Genomic DNA, 23,206 nt, shown 5'->3' with positions numbered 1-23,206 from the left:
TGCTTCATTAAATTGACGCAAAAACAAAAAATAACGATGCCTTCTCGGAACTCATATTATCTTCAGGCCGAGCAAGCATGTGCAGTTCAAGGTCCGCTGTTTTCCCGGCCGAGGTGGTGATGCGGCACCATTGGATGATGATGAGTCGATTCAAATAAAACATTGAGAATAAAATTGAAATAACACCATCTTGATCGGGTGCCCCAACTTCCATCGTCTACATAAGTTTCAGGACAAGCAAATTCATGTTACCCAAAAGGAAAAGCACCTCGAAAGTCAAGTCAACAAGCATTTTCAAAACTAGGAAAAGGGTGCAGCTCTGAAGTCATCGTGATAAGAGGCAGTGTCAAAATCTTCATCAATGGGCACTTGCAGAAATTCATGGTCATAAGCAATTTAACAGCCAAGCCATAGATAGATACTCAAGAGTTCTGAAAACCAAGACCATTTACAACAACAAGGAAGTTTGGTGCAGGTGGTGGCAGTCAGCACCGACTTTTATAAAATGTACGGAAAGGTAAGTCACGAAGCACCTGTTTGTCGTGCAAATGGAAACGCAAGTCTATAAGCACCAGCAAAAGAAGCTGAATGTGAGTTGCAACGTCAACTGCAACTGGGGCCAAGATGTCCAAATAAACATTCGGGTGAATAAGCACCAGATTCTGCATATAGTGAGCCAAGGAACATCAGCACCAATAAGCACCAATGTGGTGGTGTACGCGAGCCAAGTCAATAGGCACATGTTTCCAAAGAAAGTGACACCAGGAACGTCGCGAGGCCAGCACAGGGAAGGAGCACGCGTTCTCCACATTTCCCCACCATAGGGGCGAGACGACCTGGGGGTCGCCGCTGCTATAGGCCTATCGGATTGCATTACGCAATGGGACCATAGGAGGGGTGCGCCAGGAACCAGGGGATGAAGGGGCGGGGGAGAGGGGGAGCAATCAATACTCTTCAGCCAGATACGGTGTCGGGACAGCGAGAGAGCATCAGCGGCGAGGAACCCACGTCGGCGGAAGGGACAATGTCTTTCGGCTTTACGCAGGAGCAAGTGGCGTGTGTGTGCGAGGTGCTGCAGCAAGGAGGGAATCTAGAACGACTCGGTCGGTTCCTGTGGTCGCTCCCAGCGTGTGAGCAGCTCCAGAAGAGTGAAAGTGTCCTTACAGCGAAGGCTGTGGTGGCCTTCCATCAGGGAAACTTCAGAGAGCTTTATGCTATCCTAGAAAGTCAACCCTTCTCACCGCACAACCACGGAAAGTTGCAGCAGCTGTGGCTCAAAGCACACTATCAGGAGGCTGAACGTCTCCGTGGCCGACCGCTTGGAGCCGTCGGAAAGTACAGAGTCCGGCGCAAGTTCCCGCTGCCGAGGACCATCTGGGATGGAGAAGAGACGAGTTACTGTTTTAAAGAGCGCTCTCGAACGGTCCTGCGGCAATGGTACGCACACAATCCGTACCCTTCGCCCCGGGAGAAGCGCGAGTTGGCTGAAGCAACTGGACTGACGACCACACAAGTCAGCAATTGGTTCAAGAACCGGCGGCAGCGCGACCGCGCAGCTGAGAGTCGTGATAGGTGAGCGTATGGGACCGGTCATCATGCAGGTATATGCATACCTGCGTATAATTATGCAAGAATTTTCATGCATACAGACTCACGTGAAACAAAGGTATGACGTGCATGTTTTTGCAAGACCCTCAAACTTTTAAAAGTTTTAATTGGCACTTATAGGGAGCATGCTTTCGTTCCCTGAGCTATCCTCTTCGCACATCCATGTATATATAATTAATTACTATTATATATTGCATTTATTATTCATGAGTATATAAATTAAAATCTCTGGCATATCTAAGACATGTAAGATGAGGTATCTGAAAGGCTTTTAGAAAGATGGACTTTCAACAATAATTCAGAAAAGCATTTAAAAAATATTTTTTAATGTAGAGATAAACGCATAGAATGAATTTTTTTTAAAACTCAAAACGAATTAAATATTATAATGAGATGTTGAAGATGTAAAGGAAGCTCTTTTTTGGATTATATTTTGAGCCTCTCGACTCCGAGAACATGTGGAACGCCCCATTTCAGTCCATTATGCTGGATATATATCCCGAGCTTCAAATGTCGAGCATGTTGATTTTATGTTCTTGTGTTTCATGGAGAAGTGTACGCTGATGTCTAGTATTGTCCATATTTTGCATGTTATATGCACATCTACAAACTCATGCTTTGGCTTCAACACAATTGCAAGCAGAAAAAGACAGGATTTTGAGCGATTATATAATGTGCGTTTGTGCAGTATAAATATATATATATATATATATATATATATATATATATATATATATATATATATATATAAATATACAGACATATACATATACATATACATATGTGCATATATTTACATATACATATATACATACACATATGTGTATATACTGAGATACATATACATATGCATATATATGGATATATATACACATATACATATATACATATGTGTATATAGATATACATAAATACATCTACATATGTGTATATTCATAGATACATATACATATGTATATATATGTATATATACATACACATATGTGCATATATTTATATATATATACATATAAATATGTGTATATATAGACATATATGTATATTTATACATAAATGTATAGATATATAAATATACGTGTATATATATATATATATATATATATATATATATATATATATATATATATATATATATATATATATATATGAACATTGACGTGTATATATAGTATATATATATATATTTTTTATACATATATTTCTACATATACATATACATATATATATATATATATACATATATATATATATACATATATATATATATATATATACATACACATATGTGTGTATATATATATATATATGTATATATATATATATATATATATATATATATATATATATATATATATATATATATATATATATATATATATATATATATATATATATTTATACGTTGCAGTTTTCCAGCCTGAGACAGATGCTGTGACATCAGCACGACTTACAAGGATGTAAAGTGTAATTTTTCATGTCAGATGCGATCACAAGTGAATGTTATTATTGCTTCATATGCAGCCTGTGGCTGCGAATTGCATCATTTTCTGGAAGCACAGCTGTGCCAATGAAGCAGTGCCCCTGCTACCAGTTAGCCGGTACTCATTTTGCCGACCTCAGAAGGTCCGATGACAGGATGTGTCAACCCACCTGGTATTATTTCAATAGCATGACAGGGGCTCAAACTCAAGATGCTAAGATCTTAAGCCAGCCACCTTCACCATTCGGCTAACACCAGGCTATCACAAATGAATGAAAAGTGCAGCTACTAACTGGTTTCGCCCTAGTTAGGGCATCATCAGGGCAACATAGCACGTTTCCATCCACTAATCACTCTGAAACCTTTCAGTTATAAACCGTTACGACTCCAAACTGTGAGTGATGAGAGCACCGGAACTGAGTCCCATATAGCCCTTGCTGCACGGTACTGGGAGCGATAAGTGCTGGCCACCACGCGAAACATTATCTCCCACTCCACCAAGCTCAAACTGGGCTCTTCAATGGATATATATATATATATATATATATATATATATATATATATATATATATATATATATATATACAGCATGTGATTTCAGCAAATAGTGGGGTACACCCTTCATGCATACATAATGAATACAAGCTTTATATATTTGAGGAAGTGGATGATGCATACGTTCTGCAAGCAGCTATACAACTCAAGTAAATCAAGAATTAATGATTTGACTGAGCTCGTTATTTTAAAGTTTCCAGCTGTAGTAATTTTTTAAGTAAATTTGGCAAGAGCACGTGTTAGTGTTGCCTAGCAAACACTTTCAGTGTTCAGGATGCCGGCAATAACTGAAGTACCGACACCCAAAATTTGGGGTCTCGAGGTGCTTTGATTCAGCCGCGAAAGAGTCACACACAAACAAATCCACAAACACTTGAAATCATTAATTAGAATATATATTTATATATATATATATATTTCACTTCCGGGTTTGTTTCATCATCACCCCATGGGAAACGCTTTGCCATGGCCTCCTCTCGAGGACATAGCGTGCAAGTCAGCCATGCTCGAGCATGCATCGAGGTTGACAAGCTGTTCCAAGCCACGTGGACTGAATCTCTCCAAGTTTATCACTGAAGCTGTGACCGATCTGTGGCACGTGGCCCTGACCCTGGTGCCACCGTATCGGAACCGGTTCGATCCACAAGAATGGTGGAGTCAAATGAGGTCGCAGAGGAGGATGCCGGTGCAATGACTGAGGCCCAAGGGGAAGAGCAGCTGATCAGGTGGAGCTCATGCAGTGCTCGGAGTGAGCGCATCGTCGGGATGAACGAAGTGCTCCGGGTGCTGGTGCAGCTCGCACTCAGTCCCGTGTTGATGTACGGGGGTGCATTGTACAAGGTTCTGAGCCAGCAGATCTGGCTGTTCTGCACAGGTCCGTTCCCATGGCCTATTTGCAAGATCTGGGTGCACAGACCACAGCGGTGCTCACCCTATGCTCTGTACTCACCCTGGTCGTTCGTCGGGCCTGCTTGATGGACATGGTGCAAGCAATCTTGTCACTGATGCCAGCATTCCATGTGGCCTGGCTGAGCGAGCTTTGAGCCATGGGGACTCCAAGCTTGCACACTTATTGTTGTAATATAAAATATCTCTTTATTTACGGTTAATTTTCACTTTTATTCCATACATTAATTTTAATACATAATATACATAATCATATAATTTTATTTGAATATATATACTGTGTATATATATATGTGTATATTCATATACATATATATGTATATACATATATATATATATATATATATATATATATATATATATATATATATATATATATATATATATATATATATATATATATATATATATATATATATATATATATATATATATATATATATATATGTGTGTGTGTGTGTGTGTGTATATATATATATATATATATATATATATATATATATATATATATATATATATATATATATATGTGCGTGTGTGTGTGTGTGTGTATATATATATATATATATATATATATATATATATATATATATATATATATATATATATATATATATATATATATATATATATATATATATATATATATATTTCAACACCCAAAGGCAAACAAAGTACACACACCATCAGGGGGTACCGTTATAAAAGAGGGAGAGGAAAAAAGAAACCTTTACAGGCAGCGAATCCACACTTCATCAATGGCCAGGGTGTGGTAAGATGTCAAAAAGATTTGTTTCTGAACCAGAAGTGCAGAAACACGTACTTATTGTACGTTATATTATTTATACGTTGTATCATATGAAACAATTATAGATATTTAGTGGGGTGCAAAAGTATAATCCCAGGAGGAAATTTATTAATTGAGATGTGATAACAAAATAAATCATTGTAATATGAAACCAAAAGCACTTTCAAGGGATTTCAATGAACTTTTAAGGACATAACAACACTTATTGCAATCTGAAAAAAATCAAATCCATCTTTACGTAAAATCAGGAATCAGTGTGACCCCTTTTTACCTTAAGAACTACCTCAACTCCATTTGTGATTGATTTAATTCGTATATGGATTATGTTTGAGTCAATCTTTTCCAAACAGTGTTGTAATGCACTCCAGAGCATCGTCAGACTGCACACATAAATTTTATATTTTTCTCAAATGTACTCACCCTTCATTTATTTTGCAAAGACAAAGATTCAGTCAATAATAATTACAGTGTAATAAAATTAAGAATATGGATACATATCTTCTATATTATGACAAATTAATGTTTGAAATAATGGTTTGAGAAAGCCTGGCACAACTTCGTGACATTGCATCTTCCTTCTCTACTTGTCTGTAGGGAAAGCGTTGAAAGTGGTGTTGGAACAGAGACTCTGCCACGGCTGTGCTCACAGACCCTTCAAGGTGACGGTCGTAGCGTGCTCCCGACAGGGTCTCTTTCGACCTCCGAAGACGAGCGCTCACCCTGTCAGAGCCCGGAGCATGCCGGAGTTCCGGTGCTCTCAGTTGGTACAGTTCCGAGTCCTTTGCAGCAGTTTGGACATGGGGACACATTTCCAACCCCAGGAGTTTACCCTCTCGACGGTCTGCAAGAAGGAGGGTCCGTGTCGGTCCCGCAGCATTCTGCATATGGTGACCTGGTCTACCCCCAAACGATGGTCACTGATTCTGTACTCTATCCTTTGTCCTCCAGCCTGCTGGAACTCGGATCTTAAGACTGGTCAAGTTGAGACGGTATCCAGGAGGTCGTCAGTTTACCCCCCTCCCCTTCCCCCATACGTTCCATATAAAATGGTCGCGTGTTTTTACTGCGGCGCAATCCAGTGCAATGAATGAGTAAAATAGCGAGAATGTAGGAAAATCATTACAGACGATCCAGGGTATGTATTTTTTTTCTGTTTATACAGCACTTGAACGATATTTTTGGTGTCTATACGCACATCGACTTCAACACCCAATGTGTCAATGCTTCAACGTTTCCTTGTATATGATGAGCCATGCAGGGCGTGAGAATGTTGTGTGCATTTGGAGTGACGCCTGGTTATCGTAACGTTTAACAGCCATGGTTTTTATGGTCTTGCCCAGTGGACTTTAATGGTCTCGGTTAGTGCTTCGCAAGCTTTTGGTGGTCATTTTATTGATCCTGAAATGACTCGCTTTCCAGAACGCGGAGAGAAACTCGATCGCAAGGCGGAAGGTTTTAGTCTGTGTGTGTGTGTATATATATATATATATATATATATATATATATATATATATATATATATATATATATATATATATATATATATATATATATATATATATATATATATATATATATATATATATATATATGATACATCGACAACGACTTGTTTTAATGTGTATCTGGATAAGGACTGTGGACCTTTTCATCCACGTTTACACCTCTTTTGAACTGGTTCTGTTTCCATGCATTTCTGAAACTATTCACCCCATATCTATCATTTCACCTTAAAACCATGTATCATTACGTCACAAAACTTAGGTTTACATCATCGATTATATATATATATATATATATATATATATATATATATATATATATATATATATATATATATATATATATATATATAGCACCTAAAAGTAGAATTATGATTATACATATTATATTAACGCAATAATATTAATAGACCATTCATTGTTCTGATGTCAAACTTTGAATGAATTTCCCGTGATTTCAAAAATCGATAAATGCTATTTTATTCCCTGTTCTTCTGATGAAGTGTGTTTAGTCCAATATGGCCTCCAAAATGATTGTTGTATTGTTGTGGAAGAGTGGGGGTCGAATGTGATGATACCATGCACGTAACCCCCCTGTAGTTTCCATGATGGCATAATATGGGGTTGTTGATGAATGCACAATTATTGTGTTTCTCTTTTACCGAATAACTGCCTGATCGTTATCCTTAAGATCGGTGAAAGGACAGCCAGTCAAACTAACATGTCTGCGTTTGGATGGGATGGTCACTTGGAATATTTTTTCCCGTACGGTGGAGAGGATTTTCAACAGGGATGGTGATGACCACGTGAACTCGAGGTTACTCAGCACCTACACCATATCCATCAATTCTCTATCATTGGCCCTGTTGGAGGAAATAAAATAATCAACGACTTTTAATCTTCATCTCAAAATGATCAATGCTTCCCTGAGAACTCCACAGCATCATTCGTTCAAAAAAACCCCAAAAATATATATATATATATATATATATATATATATATATATATACAAAATCACATATATATATATATATATATATATAAATATATTTATAAATTTTAAATATATATTTTAAATTTATAATATGTATAATATAAATATATATATGTATACACACTATATATGTAAAATTGGTTGAAATATCTCTGTCGTGCGTTATCAAATCGGTCATTCAACGTTGCTTTGTCTGTACATTTGACAATTTTTTTGTTGAAAAAAACCCCAGATTCTCTGTATACTTTACTCTCACTGATGGTCCAGTGAAGTGATTGAAACAAAGGGTGTAAAATAAACGGTATGAATCGTCACACAGGAATAATTCATTCACATGTGAGACGTAGATCTCGCACAATATTTGAGAGAGGAGTTCAAAATGTTCAAGGAACCAGATACTCACAATAGTCTAAGATGCACCAAGGTTTTTTTTATTTTTCAATATATACCAACTATGCTACTACTTTGACGGCCCCAATTAGTCCCACCTTTTGGGGTTTTTGGGAAAACGTTTTTGATGCAAGTCTTTCACAAACTGGCTGTGAAAGCCTGACGAGTGGAGCTTGTGAGGGCAGGAATCTTGTCATTTATTCATGGTGCCGGCGATAATTCGCATACTCTTCACAAGACACTGCAGGATCTTTAACTTCAACCAGCAATTGCTTGCAGATGGCTAATGTCCATCCGAGGCGTGGAGAGGTAGGTGCACCTACAAAGCACCAATCTGACGGTTGTTAGTCGAGTTTGTAATCAATCCCTGATGAGACAGATCAAAGCTCAATCCACCACCTCTGTACCGTCCTGTCGGGCAAGGTAGATTTAATTATCAAGTCACTATCATTTCCAAGGAAATATGTAACTTTGTTTATATATATATATATATATATATATATATATATATATATATATATATATATATATATATATATATATATATATATATATATATATATATATTTGATCTTGCTTTGTCTGATTGTTTTTTTGTGTCGAGGATCTTGTCTAGAATTGCTTTTGTCAGTAAATCCCTTGCATATTAAACTTAAATCGGTCGCTTTCGTTGAACGTGTGAAAATTTGTTTGAAAGTGACAGTTGGGGAGGATATTGGACAGCCATATAGAAAAGTTATCAGCACACTTAACTTCAAGGTGTCTCATCTGGGTTCAATTCCTGACCCAAAGAGAACTTAGAATGGTGCTTTGCAGGGAGAGTGTTGCATCCCAATGCATCCTCTCGGATGGATTTTAAGCTGGGTGTCCTGCCTGTTAGCATTAGTTGGTGGACGTCAAAGGAGAATGCGAGTTATCGCCGGCATTCTGAACAAATTCTAATTTCCTGTCCAAACCAGCTTCAGTCAAATCAGACCTGACCAGTCAATCAGTTTGTGAAAGACTCGAGTCAAACACTTTCCCAAGCACCAACCTCACAAGAAGGTGGGAACAATTGTTGTAGTAGTAGCAGTAGGAGTAGTAGTAGTATAATATAGTAGCAGTACATTTCATTTTTATATTATATGCCTCGTTTTACGTTTTTAGCATGTCTTTGACCTTTATGAGCAACTCGTTTGTCGAACTTGTTGAGTGTCTCACTGATATTCATCTTGATCCGTTTTGTTGCATTCAGACGCACAATGAAAAAAAAAAACCTTTGGAAATGTTTCATCCATAAATCATGTATTATATGATCAATCCGACATTAAATTATTTTTATTAATGCATTGCGTATAAAACATAAATAAACTAGAACGGGCACTCGGTAGAGCGCATACCTTCGCCGCCGCAACTTTTTTCCGGGCACATTTGAAAAACGTCATTTTAAAACGTCCATGACGTCACAACCGTCAGTCCGATTGACGTTAAATTTGGTGTGTAACCTCCTTGAAGGCAGTCCGACAAAATGGAATGATAAACACTGAAAAATTAAAAAGTTGAAAAATGACGTCATCTTTTGACGTCATTTTGACGCACTTCCGGGGATGTCACGTCCGATCGGGGACTACCATTCTGAAAGCTCGTAGTTCACTGAAGGTTTTAACGTTGGTTTCATGTCAATAGCCCTATTAGATCTGAAGCTATGCCTACAAGTATATTTTGACCTTGAGTGTGACCTTGACCTTGACTACAGAGTTAATTCGCAAAACCTGTACATCAATAAACAGATATTTTGGTACTGATCCTAATGCCTGGATTTGGGAGACTTTGCTTTATAAATTATATAGATATTTGAATATAAAATATCAAGACATTTTAGCCACAATTGAAAAACGTCATGTTCAAACGTCAATGACGTCATAACGGTCAGTCCGATCAAAGTCAAATTTGGTGTGTGACGTCCTTAAGATAAGTCCTACAAAACGGTATGATCAAAACTGATGAGATCGAAAATTGAAAATTTACGTCATCTTGTGACGTCATTTAGACGCACTTCCGATGACGTTACGTCAAATCCGACACTACATATCCGAAAGGTATCTCGTCATGGAACAATATGGCGGTGGGTGCATGTCGATAGCTGTATTATGAAGGAAGTTATGCTCAAAAGAGTGTTTTTGACCTTTTCATGACCTTGACCTTGACCTTTGACCCTATCGCTCCCAAAATCTAATCAAATCGTCCTTGGATACTCACGAATCATCCCACCAAATTTCATGCAATTCGGTTTAATACTTTCTGAGTTATGCGAATAACAAACAAACACACATATTCACAAATAAATAAATACACAGTGACCAAAACATAACCTTTCACAGAATGCGAAGGTAAATATGTGACTTTCGATTTCGAAATATGTGATATGTGACAAGACGTCATGAAAGTTTCATTCTAAACAGTTCGGCACAACCATCACAGAGCAAAATCAGTTAACTGTGAGTCATGTACACCCGGATGCAAGTCCATGACCCATTTGACATTGAACATTTGTTTGAATGTGGTTTCCTATTTCCTCGTGGGAAACTCTAAAGATTTAGAGGAGACTTTTCATGCTGAGCACCCCCATGCTTGAGACGTATTGCCATTTGTATATATAGAGCTTAACAGAGATAAAATTATCCTAAAATCCCCCTTTTAAAGCATTACATATGTGCAGGTAGGTGGGTGTGCAGGTAAACTAGGAATTTTGCAAGCAGTTGTGTCGGTAGAAAAGATTGTTTTAAACCATTTTTCATTTTTCAGCATTGTTTTTTCTCGGGTTGATTTTCATCATTGGTATCTCCCGCGATGAGGCTGAGTCTTTGGGCCACTCACTTTCTCACCGCAGGTTGGTCGGTGGTCTTTCTGTCTTCTACCGTCTCCTCTCCGGTCTTGCCCCCCTGCTCTGTCTGCGATTTGTCCCCACCATATTTCCGCAGGGTGCTCAAGGTCTGTTAACAACCCCCTTCTGGTAAAACTACCAAAATCACGAATCACTGCTCACCTTCACTCTTTCATTCCTCTTTTTTCCCACCTTTGGAACAAACTCCCTCACTCTCTTCAATCCCATTCTTCCCTCCAGGCCTTCAAAACAGTTGTTCACCAACACCTCTTATCGTCCCCCATCCAAATCCTCGATCGTTTCTACCCCCATTAATCCACCCCAAACCCACCTACTCCAAATTCCTTGCTTTCCTTCCTGAAAGTCCCTGTAATGTCCATTTTCTATTCCCCATGCTCCCCACCCAATCCCTTTCCCTTCCACAGATCTCCTAATGTCTCTGTTCCCCAAAGTTTTGTCCTTCCCACTCCCTCCCCTCTTGTCTCATGACCCCCTTGATGTGCGTTGTGTGTTAGCTCTCATTCGAGCCTCGACAAGGTATACAAAAATAATAATAATAATAATAATAATAATAATAATAATAATAAAAGATGTCATATATAATGAAAAGAGAAAGAACGTTAAGTTGGCTGTTCCATCTGCTAACGCTTGCCTGATAATGAAAAATATCCTTTCGTGCCTTTTGAAAAAAAAGAATCGGCATTATGTGCCAGTGCCCTTGCCAAGTTCTAAATTCCTAGTCATGATTTGTTTGAATGTGGTTGCCCTTGCCAAGTTCTAAATTACTGGTCATTATTATACTTTTTCCACCACTGTGATTTGATGAGTGATGTTGAGAGAGTGTGGTTGAGTGGTTGAGTGACTGCAAAAGCAGGGGCAAGCATCCTGCCTTTATGGATAGCTTGCTGGTGGCTGTTGGTTGCATCATTTTCTGGTGTGTATGGGTGCGCCACTGATGCAATGCTCCTGTTACCAGCAAGCTGGGACTCATTTCACAAACCACAGAATGACAGACCGAGTCAACCCCCCTTGGTGTTGATCGAACAGCTGACTGGGGCTCGAACTCAAGACCCTAACATCTTAAACCAGCCCCGTTAACCATGAAGCCAACACGAGTCTTACCTTCAGAGATAAACTCCTCATACGATGGGTTTTTATGAATTTGAGTATATTTTTGTTTTTCATACAACTTCCCTTACAAGGAACTTCAATGGAGGAGGCCATAAAGCCAATTCAAAGCCCGCATGATGATTGCCAAATTATGGTTGTTTGTCCATACTCTCGCCTTTAAATGCCGAGCATCAAGCAAGGAAGCAGCACGTACCATTTTTAAAGTCTTTAGTAAGACCCAGCCGGGGTTCGAAGCACCAACCACCCAGATTCAGGGCGGACACTCCAACCATTCCACCGCGTGGGAAGCCAAGTCAAGCTGACGTTTCAGGCATTACTTCGGCAGAGAAAGAACTGACATTGCGGGCATGAGGCCTTCGTCACAAAGTTTCAGCCTCAATTTGCTTCCCACGGCAGTTAAGACACTTTTGTCAACTTTCATTTGATAACACCTATTGTTCACACTGCTGATGCAGACCAACGATGGCCTTGTCAAAATCTACTACTCCTCATGATCTTCAGTGTGGTCGAACAAGAAGGGAGACTCGTGACGACGTCCTGGGACGTATTTATGTCACTTCTCCATAAAGGTTTGGTCGCTTTCCACAGCATGAGAAAATCAGGCAACTGTTGTTAATGCATCACATCACCCTCATCACAGTGTGTTGATGTGGGTTGTTGTTGTTGGTGGTGGTGATTGTAGTAGTGGTGGTGTTTGTATTTCATAGCTATACAATCCAGAGGACAACATGGAGCCACATCGAAAAAAAATAAAAGCGAAGACAACGAAAGATTGATAAGAGGAAAAGGAAGAAATATCAAAGTAATTTAATGAAACAAAAAATTCTGTATACAGCCACCTGCCTCCAAGTGTTAGTGCATGATAATGTGTACAACACAGAATAGATATTAATTCTTTACCATGGCATCAAACTTTAAAACAGCATCAATCAGTTCAGAATTTTTTTCCTGATGCTATTCATTAGAGTAACACTGCTTGGATGAGGTATAGATTTAAACGTGAGCACAATGGCCAATCGTTCCTCTTACCCACCGAAGGCAGGTGCAGCAAATAACTCTTACTCGGTGCTGCAGATATTTTGCAGCTGCAGGGGATTCAATATACAAAAGAAATTTGATTTGCAGGTTAAACAGCAAAGCCAAAGCTCCACCACAATGACTGAATGAGTAAAAAAAAAAAAAATTGCACAAAGCATTAGGGGACATATACTAAGTGAACAATGAAGGCTGGCAGGATAGCTTCGAAGTTTCAGCACTCACCTGTGAGCTGTCTCGCTCAGGTTTGAATTTTGACCTCTATATATGTATATATATATATATATATATATATATATATATATATATATATATATATATATATATATATATATATATATATATATATATATATATACTATTAGTCTGATGTTTCACAGGCAGGGTGAAGCATCAATGTACGCACCGTCCACCTGAAATACAAGCCGGACAACGTGTCTGCTAGCCATGGTTATCACAGGTAAATTCCAAATTCCTGTCACCTTCAGCCAAACATCTGGCTTGGCCAACCCTTTCGTGAAAGATTTGGGCCATACATATTTCCCTGACTGACCCCATAACAAGGTGGGAAAAATTGGGGCCAAGAAAAAAGCAGCTGCAGCAGAAGTAGTATGAGTAATTCCGCAATGGTCACATGTGAACCGGTCTATCAAGGTTTCACTCCTATTTGGATGTCATCATGATTAGTGCACACTGAAACCACCAAATATATAGGTGTGTGCTGGTGCTTTGGACACTCAAAGGTGAATGATACTTCCATACTTATCACAAAGGTTGGGATGTAGAAGCTAATTATACAAGTACTGTACATTGAGGGAAAGGTTGATGCAGATAAAAATGCAACAATTATGCCCATCCAGCTTGCATTGCATCCAGCCCCACATGAAAGGTCGATGAAGTTCCGCGCATAACTTTTGATGTCAAAAAAATAAAGTATCTTTTCAATGTCATTGCTCCAAGTGCCATTTCCAATCTCCATTCTGCATAATCTGACCATTCATAAAATAACTCCAATCACTTTTTGTGTAGCATGCCAATTAAAGGGAGAGTAAGCCTGTCCGATATTGGACACGTGGCAGTTGGGAGACAGTGAAATTCTTAGTCCAGTCCAGCAAGATGAAATTTCGTGAACGTTCTCATGTCTGACTGTTGAATGCCTGGCATCGGTCAGTGAAAATATGGGGCAGTGAATAAAAATAGCCGGGTGTGTGTAGCCACTGGAGCTCGGGGGGCCATTATTGATTTATTTGTTTATTTATTTGCTTGCATGCTCGTTTCTTGCTCGCAATAAACCTTCTTACTACGTTAGTTCTCTCGTTTTCTTGAACAATATTCCTTTTATAATTTCTTCTATTAATTCCCTTCAGCCGATCTTTTTATGTTTGTATTTTCAATGGCGACGGCCTTGACCAAGGGCTCCACTTTGAGCAACTTATCAAGTCAGCATGTTGCAATCGTAATCATAACACAGAGGTGGAATTAATAAAATATACCCATCAGAGATGGGGAACCCCCCGCCATTGAAGCATTTTTTTCAAGATGGCCGCCCCAGTCGGCCATCTTGGATCCGGCCACGCCCAAAATCAATAGGGTTCTTCCTTTTCAGGTGGTACATGTGTGACCCAAATTTCAAATCGATATGGCGAGCAGTTTATGAGTTATCGCACTCACAGCTATAAATGTTGATGCCCGGCCGGACGGACGGACGGACGGATGACCCGGGTGACAACAATACCCCCCTTCCGCCACACGGCGGGGGATAAAAACTAAACAAACATTATATTTGTTTGTCCTGATGTCTATTGTGACAGCAAGCTGTTTTTGTATTGTATTCGGATATAAGCACGTGTGTGTGTGTGTGTGTGTGTGTGTGTGTGTGTGTGTGTGTGTGTGTGTGTGTGTGTGTGTGTGTGTGTGTGTGTGTGTGTGTGTGTGTGTGTGTATATGTGTATATCTTCCATAACTCCAAAACCATGAAACAGAGCAGCCTAAAACTTGTTATGCATACGAAGGGGACTCCAAGGAAGTGCAGGAGTGAAAATTGGGTGTTTGGGTTAATTAAAACACCACTTTTGAAGATAATTAATGGCCTTATTTAATAATATCCTTTATCAGGCGCATCCTCGGACACCGCTCTCTCTCTCTCTCTCTCTCTCTCTCTCTCTCTCTCTCTCTCTCTCTCTCTCTCTCTCTCTCTCTCTCTCTGGGGGTTTAAGGCGTATCCTAGGTCACCTCGCTGGGGTCTGAAGCCGCCATGTTTTATGGCCTGCTCAACCATGCCTTGACTTGGAACAGGCCACAACAATTTATTTACAATAATTTTTCTTTCACTTTCCTCACTCATATTATTGAATGCCTGTTCATCATAGCTACTAATCGATGGGTACACGCCCAGAGATGTCAATGTTCCTGGCTTTATTTCATTTTCGCACATGCGATCACCGCAAGAATCTCTTAAATTCAGCAGAATTACAAAATTTAAGCTCCAGAATCAAGCTTACAAGCAGTTCCGACTCTTAGGAAAGTGTTAATTTGTCCAATTTGGACATATTTGACATTTTGGGCATCTCCGGGAGGTGTATGTTTAATATGACGGTTTGGTGATTGCTAATTGCGGCCAAGCGAGTCGTTTCTTTACAACCATTACGTTGGAGTGCTTAAACTACTTGGCGAGAATGCTGCAATGTTCGCACTGTCACTGAATACTGCATATCGATCGACTTGAGGGGAGACTCGCCTGTGTTGGCCACGTGTTTGTTCTGCGGTGCAACAGACCTGGTGGTTGGTTTGCTGAAAATGTGAAATTATATTTTGCACGTTTCCCCATTTTGTTCTTCCATTTTATGACCTGTCACTTCAGCAAAGATAAATACAAATAAAAATGAAATGTTTCGCTTTTAAGAGTTTCTTCAACCGTTTCGTGGAGTGCTTTGTGAAGCCACTTGGCACGTGTTCTTCAGCTTTCAATGGTGAGACCACGGTTCTATACCAGAGGTCGGAAGGCAAAATAAATTATATGATCACAATGAGAAAAAATCTTTTCCCACCATGGTGGGAAAGCTGAGAGATATACATGCTCATTCTGTGTAGCCTGGATTTGAATCCCAACCAAGCTATAAACACAGACATTTGAATCCGTGTTTCACAACATATATCCATATAAACACATTTGAATCCTGACTAAGTCATCTCAGTGTTTCACAGACACAGTGATTCATCAATATGTGCGTCATCTCTCGGATGGATGATAAACTGAGCATCACATTTGCTGGAATCCCTCACCCCTCTACCTCCCAACCATACTCTCACTCTCCCACCCCTCTCCCTCTTTCCGACACCGACCCCTCCCTCTCTCTCTGACTCCTCCCCCACTCTTCAACTCCTCTCTCTCTCCCCTGACTCCTCCCTCCCTCTCTCTTTCTCCCCCCGACTCCTCTCTCTCTCTCTCTCTCTCTCTCTCTCTCTCTCTCTCTGTGTGTGTGTGTGTGTGTGTGTGTGTGTGTGTGTGTGTGTGTGTGTGTGTGAGTGTGTGTCAGTATCTCCTCCATAACTCCAAAACCATGAAACCTAGCAGCCTGAAACTTTGCATGCATATAAGGGAAACTCCAAGGAAGTGAATGACTGAAAATTGGGTGTTTGGGTTGAATAAAACACCCCTTTAAAAAATAATTAGCGGCCTTATTAAATTTTATCCTTTATCAGTCACATCCTCGGTCACCGCTCTCGATGAGGTCAGAAGGTGTATCCTAGGTAACCTCGCTGGGATCTAAAGCCGCCATGATTTTGGCCTGCTCAACATTGCCTTGACTTCAAACATGCAACAACATTTTCTTTACGATAAATTTTTTTTTCACTTTCCTCACTCATATTATCGAATGCCTATTCATCATAGCTACAAATCGTTGTGTACATCGCTTTTGTAAGTACTACAAGTTTTCAAATTAGGAGCTTGCAGCGATTACATGCATTACATGATAGGATTTTCCACGATATGCTCTCACAGTCTAATTAAAGTATATCATCAAAATAATATTTCGGTTTTGAGGATTGGATGTTGTCCAGACTAAATAAGTGTCGAAATCCGTTGTGAAATCTGATAATTTAAAGAAATAACAGGTCTTATAACGAAGCCGATATACCCATTTACTTTAAGCAAGTAAGGCTATGGTCCCTCCTCCTCCATACATACACAAGAAAATGTGAAATTTCCAAAACCTTAAACTTATCTTTTGCTACTGTTTGGAGAATTATATTGAGTGAACAAAAAATTTAGGAATGTGCCAAAATTAACCAGCTTCATTGAGCAATATGATTGAATGCATTCACTGCTGGACCTCACGTCCCCCAGAGGGACGACCTATCCATAGCGTCTGCCAGATCTGTGTCGATATTTTTGGTTTCGTAAGGTGCTCTCCTGGGAATCAAAGGAAATCTGGTGAAAAACAGACGTTTTAAAAAAAAAGTTGTAATGTTTGCCCAGACCGTGAATGATGTACCACGTGACGCCTGCACCGACGAGCGAGCAGGCAACATGGCGGATTATCTGCAATGTGTATTTCATGGGCGATTTAACTTTGCGATATCTCCATGGTTGTTCTGCATAAAGCAGAAACTCTTTTGTGGATAAAGTCATTATTTGAACAAATTCATTTTATTTAATTAACTGCTGCAAGCGTGGTGAAGACCGGCTTTCGAGGTAAAGGGATCCTAAATGGCATGCAGCGACAGCCTGGCCAGTCATTCCTTATCAAACATTTAATTAGAGTGCTTGCTTCAGTGCTTAAGCCACTTGCTGAGCGCTCATTGGTGATAGCGGTACCGGGCTACGTCATGCTGAGCGAATTTTTCACTCACTCCGGACGCTTTTGCCGTGCCACATCATGAAGAGCGAGCGATTCGTGCTCCATCACCCTGAACGAACGGTTCATGCTCCGTCACTCTAAACGAGAGGTGCGTGCTCCGTCATCCTCAGCGAGCAGTGTGTGCTCCATCGCCCTCAGTGAGCGGTGCATGCTCCGTGACCCTCAGCGAGCGGTGCATGTCCGTCACGCAAAGTGAGCACTTCGTGTTCCATCGACCTGAGCGACCGGTTCATGCTCCAGAGCCCTGAGAGAGCGGTTTGTGCTTTGTCACCCTGAGGGAGCGGTTCGTGCTGTGTCACCCTGAGCGAGTGGTTCGTGCTCCGTCACCCTGAGCGAGTGGTCCGTGCTCCATCACCCTGAGTGAGTGGTTCGTGCTCCATCACCCTGAGCGAGTGATTCGTGCTCCATCACCCTGAGTGAGTGGTTCGTGCTCCATCACCCTGAGCGAGTGGTTCGTGCTTCATCACCCTGAGCGAGTGGTTCATGCTCTGTCAACCTCAGCGAGCGGTACATACTTCTTCACCCTGAGCGAGCGGTGCATGCTCTGTCACCCTGAGCGAGCGGTGCGTGATCCGTCGCAATGAGTGAGCGCTTCGTGCTCCGTCACCCTGAGTGAGTGCTTCGTGCTCCAGCGCCCTGAGCGAGCACTTCGTGCTCTGTTGCTCTGTGCGAGTGGTTTGTGCTCCATTGCCCCGACCGACCGGTTCATGCTCTGTAGGCCTGAGCAACCGGTTCATGCTCCGTAGGCCTGAGCGACCGGTTCATGCTCCGTAGGCCTGAGCGACCGGTTCATGCTCCGTAGGCCTGAGCGACCGGTTCATGCTCAGTAGGCCTGAGCGACCGGTTCATGCTCCGTAGGCCTGAGCGACCGGTTCATGCTCCGTAGGCCTGAGCGACCGGTTCATGCTCCGTAGGCCTGAGTGAGCGGTTTGTGCTACGTCGCCCTGAGGGACCGGTTCATGCTCCGTAGGCCTGAGTGAGCGGTTTGTGCTACGTCGCCCTGAGGGAGTTGAGAAATAACACCTATATTCCTGAGCCGTTTGCCATATTAACATGTTTTCTAAATTACAGAACCAAACTTTGTTTTTCCACCCATCACATGCAGCTGCTTTTCAATATTAATGTTTGTGAACATATCCTGAAACGTCTGTATAAATGCAACATTGTTTTTCGGTGAATGCTACTGGAGATTTTTGGTTTGGAAACAGTAAGTGCTGCAGTCGGTAGTCACACTGATTCTTTTCAACTTGCTGATTCCGTAGAAATTGCTGATATCAACCAAACACTCGTGCATGTGTGTTTGTGCGTTTGTGTGTGTGGTTCATAAAGCATAACATATTCTCTCTGCTAATTCCCCTTCCCCCACCTCTCTGTGTCTCTCTCTCTCTCTCTCTCTCTCTCTCTCTCTCTCTCTCTCTCTCTCTCTCTCTCTCTCTCTCTCTCTCTCTCTCTCTCTGTTTCTGGACGGTGATTGTCTCTGGATGTGTCCGGGCGGTGTTTGTTTACAAAAGTATATGTGGTATGACCAGAAGAAAATGGATTTCACATCTTATTTTGTTTCCATCTTCACTGTTATTCGATGCAGAATCAGTTTGATGAAACAGTATGAATCGTAATTAACACTCCACCACACATCTGCCTTCCCTTCCTCTCACCTCATACTGTCTTCCCGTCCCCCACAAATCTTCGCTCCCCCACTCTCTCCTCCATATATATATATATATATATATATATATATATATATATATATATATATATATATATATATATATATATATACACATACATACATACATACATACATACATACATACATACACTAGCAGGGTACCAGTCACTGACAGGTTCGTCATCGTCTCACTTCAAATGGGTAACGTTGAATCTCAAATGAGTGTGTATTGATAGAAACGGGAATTCAGTGTGCAGATGTCGCAGCAGGTGGAGATGGTAACCTTGGCAACCTTGTTCCATTCCACCAGCGAAGATTTCCAATCCCTGCTTGTTGTGTCTCCGAAATACTGCTTGGGAGTGAGGGTGATATTATGAAAGCTCGGCTGGGGACACAAATTTAGGCACGTTTTGGGCCTACCGTCTGACGGAAGATCACGAAGGTTCTTTACGTGCCAACCAACCACCAACAGGCACCGATCCCTCTCCACATCGCTTCTTCAGTCCACAACCTGCCCCTCTCTCTGTACTCCTCATACCTTTGCTTTTGGCAATTTCCATTCGGTATTTCTCACAGCATTTCATTCTGGTTTACCATTCGATGATCAATAGATCAGTATTTTCAATTTCACTTTTCAACATCAGTTTCACATTGGGATTTCAGTTTGTCATTTCAACCAACTTGTGATGCAACGCGAATGGTGCATGAAAAAGGTCATTAAAACGATTTTCAGGGGAATTTTTTTTCCAATTTTCTTAGGAATGTGGAAGGGTCTATAATGGCTTAAGGGTCTTAAAACGTCAAAAAGAGGTCTAAAGTGTTTAAATGGTCAAAGGGTCTTAAATGGGTCGAAATGTCGAAAGGGATATAAAGGACAAAAGAGCAAAAGGCGTCAGAAGTGTCCAAATGGTGTTAAATTGTCCAAAAGGTCTGAAAAGTGTTGAAAGCTTCGAAGAAGGTCTATAAATCTCAAAAGGGTCTAAATGGGTGTGAAGGGGTCTAAAAGGTCTTAACAGGGTCTAAATGGTGAAGGGTATAAGGTGCATAAAGGGTCAAATGAGGTCTACAGGGCATACAGGAGTGAAACTGCAGTGAAGAAATTACCTCACATTCTTTCTATACCAATAAAAGGAATTGTGCGTGCGTGCGTACGTGCGTGTCCTCTGTAACTCCAAAACTAGAAAATCCAGCAGCCTGAAACTTTGCATGCATACGAAGGGAACTCCAAGGAAGTGCAAGAGTGAAAATTGGATGTTTGGGTTAATTAAAACACCCATTTTTGAAGATAATTAACGGCCTTATTTAATTATATCCCTCATCAGGCGATCCTCGGCCACCTCGCTGTGTGGGGTCTTAAGGCGTTTCCTTGGTAACCTCGCTGGAGTCTGAAACTGCCGCGTGTTTTCGGCCTGCGGGCCGCAAGATTTCTTCACGAGAAAGTATATTTTTCACTTCCCTCACTCCTATCGAATGTCTTTTCATGATAGCTCTGAATTGATGTTTACGTCCATTTTGTAAGTACTGTAAGTTTTCAAATTCGGAGCTTGGAGCGATTTTATGCATTAAATGATACAATTTTCCACGATCGACTCTCACGGACTAATTAATGTATATCATCGAAATATTATTTTGGTTTTTTGGATCGGATATCGTCCGCATTAAATAAGTGTCGAAATCTGTTGTGAAACCTGATAATTTAAAGAAATAACGAGTCTTATAACTAAGCCGATTGTACCTATTTACTTTGAGCAAGCAAGGCTGTGTTCCCTCCTCATGCTATGTGGTTCGTGTTCGAACGAGTGGTTCGTGCGCCATCACCCTGAGCGAGTGAGCGAGTGGTTCGTGCGCCATCACCCTGAGCGAGTGGTTCGTGCGCCGTCACCCTGAGCGAGTGGTTCGTGCGCCGTCACCCTGAGCGAGTGGTTCGTGCGCCGTCACCCTGAGCGAGTGGTTCGTGCGCCGTCACCCTGAGCGAGTGGTTCGTGCGCCGTCACCCTGAGCGAGTGGTTCGTGCTCCGTCACCCTGAGCGAGTGGTTCGTGCTCCGTCACCCTGAGCGAGTGGTTCGTGCTCCGTCACCCTGAGCGAGTGGTTCGTGCTCCGTCACCCTGAGCGAGTGGTTCGTGCTCCGTCACCCTGAGCGAGTGGTTCGTGCTCCGTCACCCTGAGCGAGTGGTTCGTGCTCCGTCACCCTGAGCGAGTGGTTCGTGCTCCGTCACCCTGAGCGAGTGGTTCGTGCTCCGTCACCCTGAGCGAGTGGTTCGTGCTCCGTCACCCTGAGCGAGTGGTTCGTGCTCCGTCACCCTGAGCGAGTGGTTCGTGCTCCGTCACCCTGAGCGAGTGGTTCGTGCTCCATCACCCTGAGCGAGTGGTTCGTGCTCCGTCACCCTGAGCGAGTGGTTCGTGCTCCGTCACCCTGAGCGAGTGGTTCGTGCGCCGTCACCCTGAGCGAGTGGTTCGTGCGCCGTCACCCTGAGCGAGTGGTTCGTGCGCCGTCACCCTGAGCGAGTGGTTCGTGCGCCGTCACCCTGAGCGAGTGGTTCGTGCGCCGTCACCCTGAGCGAGTGGTTCGTGCTCCGTCACCCTGAGCGAGTGGTTCGTGCTCCGTCACCCTGAGCGAGTGGTTCGTGCTCCGTCACCCTGAGCGAGTGGTTCGTGCTCCGTCACCCTGAGCGAGTGGTTCGTGCTCCGTCACCCTGAGCGAGTGGTTCGTGCTCCGTCACCCTGAGCGAGTGGTTCGTGCTCCGTCACCCTGAGCGAGTGGTTCGTGCTCCGTCACCCTGAGCGAGTGGTTCGTGCTCCGTCACCCTGAGCGAGTGGTTCGTGCTCCGTCACCCTGAGCGAGTGGTTCGTGCTCCGTCACCCTGAGCGAGTGGTTCGTGCTCCGTCACCCTGAGCGAGTGGTTCGTGCTCCGTCACCCTGAGCGAGTGGTTCGTGCTCCGTCACCCTGAGCGAGTGGTTCTGCCTGTTATCCTTCCAAGGTCAGCAAAAATGAGTGCCAGCATGCTGGTATCCTGTGTCGGAGTGGCGACCCATCCAGAATTGTGCCCAATCGCCAAGGAGACTGCTTAGGCAGCACCAACGCTCTACACAGAGTATGGTCCCAATGGATGGATTTATCGAATGTCTGTTCATCATAGCTACGAATCGCTGGGTATATTGCAGGGTAAATGCTGATTTTCGAACCTATATGCCATACGTACATGTACATTATTGCTCATATCTCAGAAACTATTGGAGTGCCCATCACAAAATTTATGTGGAAGCTTCTTAACATCATAAGGTACCTCTGGGATAAATTTGAAGGATACATTTTTTGGGGATTCACGATTGAAGTTTATATTTTGTGATAACTTTTTTGTGGTTGGAGGTAGGAAAATGTTGCCCAGACAAATTCATAGGG

At 41.8% G+C, this 23,206-nt stretch overlaps 1 protein-coding gene across 7 annotated transcripts in view; it reads left to right on the top strand.

The window, feature by feature from the left end:
- Positions 1 to 932: 932 nt before the first annotated feature.
- The window catches only part of LOC147031460 (homeobox protein six1a-like), a 259,636-nt gene continuing 237,362 nt past the window's right edge, over positions 933 to 23,206 (top strand). For 6 of the 7 annotated variants that reach the window (XR_015053167.1, XR_015053162.1, XR_015053164.1 and 3 more), the window contains exons 1-2: positions 933 to 1,572; positions 5,952 to 6,492. Coding sequence is in view for 1 of the 7 variants with exons in the window: in XM_085863573.1 (XP_085719699.1) it covers positions 1,025 to 1,572; positions 5,952 to 6,327 (924 nt within the window). In the remaining 6 variants the exon portion in view is untranslated. Of the gene's footprint in view, positions 1,573 to 5,951; positions 6,869 to 23,206 lie in introns of those variants that run through there. The other variant, XM_085863573.1, reaches the window with a different exon arrangement.

The sequence above is a fragment of the Eptatretus burgeri genome, chromosome 2 (assembly GCF_056783735.1).
Source record: "Eptatretus burgeri isolate ZD-2024b chromosome 2, Ebu_testis_v1, whole genome shotgun sequence".
Classification (NCBI taxonomy): domain Eukaryota; kingdom Metazoa; phylum Chordata; class Myxini; order Myxiniformes; family Myxinidae; genus Eptatretus; species Eptatretus burgeri.
Note: the sequence above shows the minus strand (reverse complement) of the source record. Positions and strands in the feature narration are given on the sequence as shown.